This window comes from Musa acuminata, chromosome BXJ3-6 (genome assembly GCF_036884655.1).
Source record: "Musa acuminata AAA Group cultivar baxijiao chromosome BXJ3-6, Cavendish_Baxijiao_AAA, whole genome shotgun sequence".
NCBI classification, from domain to species: domain Eukaryota; kingdom Viridiplantae; phylum Streptophyta; class Magnoliopsida; order Zingiberales; family Musaceae; genus Musa; species Musa acuminata.
Genome location: NC_088354.1, coordinates 10,232,820 through 10,236,983, shown reverse-complemented (window position 1 = coordinate 10,236,983; position 4,164 = coordinate 10,232,820). Strand labels below are relative to the sequence as shown.

At 40.2% G+C, this 4,164-nt stretch overlaps 1 protein-coding gene across 1 annotated transcript; it reads left to right on the top strand.

Annotated features, from left to right (window-relative positions):
* The first annotated feature begins 535 nt into the window (after positions 1–535).
* On the top strand, positions 536–1,646 carry LOC135640831 (zingipain-1-like). Its single transcript, XM_065155600.1, has 2 exons — positions 536–953; positions 1,066–1,646. Exons 1-2 carry the CDS (start codon positions 536–538, stop codon positions 1,644–1,646), a joined length of 999 nt encoding a protein of 332 aa, XP_065011672.1.
* The last annotated feature ends 2,518 nt before the right edge of the window (positions 1,647–4,164 follow it).

The window sequence follows — 4,164 nt, the reverse complement described above, 5'->3', positions numbered from 1 at the left end:
TCAGATTAACCAAAATATCAATAATATTTTTTTCCTAACACTAGCATTCAAACTCCCTCGTATTAAATTCCTTTTAATATTAGACTAAATTAGAAAGTTACATCATTCATCAAAAGGTTTCGAATATACCTCTAAATGGATCCTATCTTAATCTTCTAAGTTTCTCGTTACGTGGGCACATCTCTCCCTTCAAGACGTCCCGATTCACATATAGATACTCTAATTAATTATGTCGGAACCATCGAAGTGATATTAGATTTGTCTACATCGCTTGACATATTCTGAATGACATCATTGAACTCGACTTCATCGGCATCAAAACAAACGAATACATAATTATAACATTACAAGAAAGAAGCCAATTAATGAAACAACCGAATTACTTTGGACGGTGCGTCCAATGTAGCCGGCTCAAACAAGATTGCCCGCAACAGAAACGTCCTCCCTTCTCTCTGCCCTTCCCTCGCGCCCCCACCCTCTCTTCTCTCTCTATATATATATATTAGACTCCTGCAAGAACTTGATATGAACCAGCATGGATTGTGCACTCAAGATTGGAGCGCTGTTATTCCTCGCCTATGGCTGGTGGGGTTGGCGGACGACCTTAGGCAGCACTCCCGTCGACATGTTCGAGCAGTGGATAGCTCAGCACGGGCGAGCGTACGAGGACAAAGCCGAAAAGTTATATCGCCTTGGTGTGTTCACCAGGAACATGGAGCACGTGAACGCCTTCCTCCAAGCCGGGGGACACAGCTACACCATCGGCCTCAACCGCTTCGCGGACCTCACAAAGGAAGAATTCCTTGCTACCTACACCACCGGACGCATGAGGCCATCAGACGCCTCATATCCAGGGTTGGAGCCTTTCCGGTACGTGAATATGACTGCTCCCAGTAGCATCGATTGGCGGAATAAGGGAGTGGTGACCCCTGTCAAGGACCAAGAAACGTGCGGTAAGAACTCCTCCTCCTGCAGCTCTTCCATTCCCATCCAATTAATTATTTGAGGGCCTGTCGTGGCCCTATCGCCTATGGTTTTCCTCGTTTCGGTGCATGGTACATGCAGGATCTTGTTGGGCATTCTCTGCTGTAGCATCGATGGAAAGCATCAACATGATCGCGAAGGGGAGCCTCATACCTTTGTCGGAGCAACAACTGCTCGCCTGTGACGACAACGATGATGGATGTGGCGGAGGTCTGCATTACCGAGCATTCTCATACGTCGTCTCCAATGGAGGCATCACGACGGAAGCGAACTATCCGTACCAACCGAATGAGTCCACCTGCAACTCCACCAAGCAATCGGACCATGCCGTCTCCATAACCGGCTACGGGATCGTTCCCACGAACGACGAGAAGTTACTCATGAATGCAGTGGCCAACCAACCAGTCTCCGTCTCCATCGATGCCGGCGAGTTCCAGTTCTACGCAGGTGGGATCTTCGACGGGCCTTGTGATACGTACCTGAATCATGAAGTCACTCTCGTGGGCTACGGAACAGATGAGAATGGGACTGCGTATTGGATAGCTAAGAATTCATGGGGCACGTCGTGGGGTGATCACGGCTACATTCTGCTCAAGAAGGACGTTGCTCAAAACGAAGGACTGTGTGGTCTTGCCATCCGCGCTTCTTATCCCATCATCTAAGTAAGGCCTAAATTGGCAGCTCAAGCTTTCCATCTTCGCAAATGCACCATCTTTTCATATGTCTTTCTCCCAAATTTGTATTTGCTGTGAAAGCTATTTTTAAGAAAATAAAGAAGAGATTTATCGGCGCACTTCACAGTTCGTTCGGTCTATCATAGATGGCGTCACGCATGACACCAGGGTGGGGCCGAGGCGTAACCACGCCAGCCGGTTGAGTCGAGCCGTTTGATCGCGGGCCTTGGACAACCTCAAGCCCGCCTGGGTCGGCTTGGTCTGACCTGTTTCCGGGACCGGTCTGACTCGGGTCGGACCTGAATCCCTAATTTTAATTTCAATCTCAAGCCTTTTTTTCAAATAGAAAGATTAACTTTAAAAAAAAGCTGAAGGCGTGCATATAAGATTTAAATATAAACTCATGTTAAAAATAATTGAATTTTTTAATTGATTGTGTATTACAAACTCAAAACTTAAGATATCATCAACCCAAATTTATATCATAAACTCTTCTCCTAAAAATCATGCAGGAACAGCATAGATTAGATAATAAAAATTGTGCATGAACAATCATCATTTAAATCAACGGCATAAGTTTAATTATAAGAATCACGCACAAACAACAAAATTTAAATCCTCAAAATCTTGAATGATAATATTATAAAGGGCAACTTCTTTAGAGATATCAATAATGCTCTCTGACTGTTGTTTTTTTTTTTTAACGATGCACCTACTTTATACATTTACGAAAGTGTCATCAAATTTTTTTTCCTTCTTTTTTCTCCCTTTTAAACTTTTAAATTGAATGCAAATGAACCAAGACATTGGATCGGTTTAACTCAATATTAAACCAGTCCAAAATAAGTAATTGTTAATAAAATTAAATAATATTAATATATTGATAAAAAAATTTATAAAATTAATTTAAACATTATAAAATTATAAATAAATTAATAAGGGAGTGACATCCCCTCATTGATAGATAATTATTCTTGACCACTTTAAATGAATAGATTATTTTAAAAAAAATATATATATATTTTTTATTATAAAAAAATAAGATGAAAGATAAAAAGAAGAGTTAACTTCATCAACAGTACAAAAGAAATGGAAGACATGGAGATTCTCTCCAAAGAACATAGTCTATAAGCTTTACTATAGCAAATCTAGTTATGAGGAGGAAACTAGTAGTAGATCTATTTATGCATCAAGTGAGAAAATGTCATAATAATAATAAACAAAAAAATTATGTATCGTATCACATATATCATCACTAATATGATTGGCTTGTAGGGCACCTATGACTAGTAGTTTATTCATAGCCTTGTCGTGTGGATCACCACTAGAGAGGAGGACGTTTGACCTCCTTCATCCTCTCCCACAGATTTGTAAGATTTTAGGGATATACGATTTCCTTAGGTAACATAACTATCTCACACGTGATTTCCAATTTCGCATGACGATGAACACCTTTTGGAAAATTAGAATTTTTTGTTTTATGTTCTTCCACTGCACATGTGATGTCGCCCTTAGATTTCTCTATAGTAGTACCAAAGTTAGGTTGTTCATGTGAAAGATTGATTTTGAACTGTGTATATTTTTTAAAAAGCTTTTTATCGTCAAAACTATTGACGCAAAAGGGAGAAAAGGTAGCAATTGTTATTGCCCTTATTGCGCTCGCAGAATAGCCAAAGGCTGCTCGTAGCCTTGGCCATCTACGGTAGTCGACAGCCTGCAGACCGCATGCAAGCAACCACATAGGCGATGCCTACGGGCGGCTTGCTCACAAGAGCAAATGGCACCCATAGCGGCACCCGCAAGGGGTGACAACAATCGCAAGGCAACAAGCACAGGGAAGAGGTTTAGGGTTTTTAAAAAATAATAGTTTTACCCCTCAAAATTTTAAAAATTTTGAGGTCTATCTTTTTTGTCCAAATTATCAAAATACCCCTCATAATTCAGAAAATTCCTTGCATATGCCTAATTTAGAAAAAAAAAATATATTAGTTAATTAAATAAATTAATTAACTATTATTATTATCTAGTAGTCCTACATGGTGATATGTATATGTGATGTATGATTTGGACGGATAATCATGCACCATGTGATGTGTGTATACTTATGCTATGATTATTATTATTGGGGCCTATGAGCCTCCAATTTATTTCTCATTCATTGTTCGGCTTGTGTGCCTGCGATTATATTATAATTACACAAGGAGATACAGTGAGAGCGCGGAAGCGATAGCGAGACTCACGAGATAGAGACGGACGATTGCAACGCATCGAGATGCATCGAGATATCGACGGAACCTATAAGGACGAGATAGATAATCATGGGGCATGGAGATGCATCGTTGCAAACATGCGATGTAGATATATATTAAATATGTATGTGTTTGACATGTTATAGGAGACTGAATCAAAATTTCCTCTCTCGATAATATTAAGTTGGTAAACGTGAGACAATTAGATTGACCCACGTGGCCTTCCATCGTTATAGGTAGGAACCGATTTCCGATGT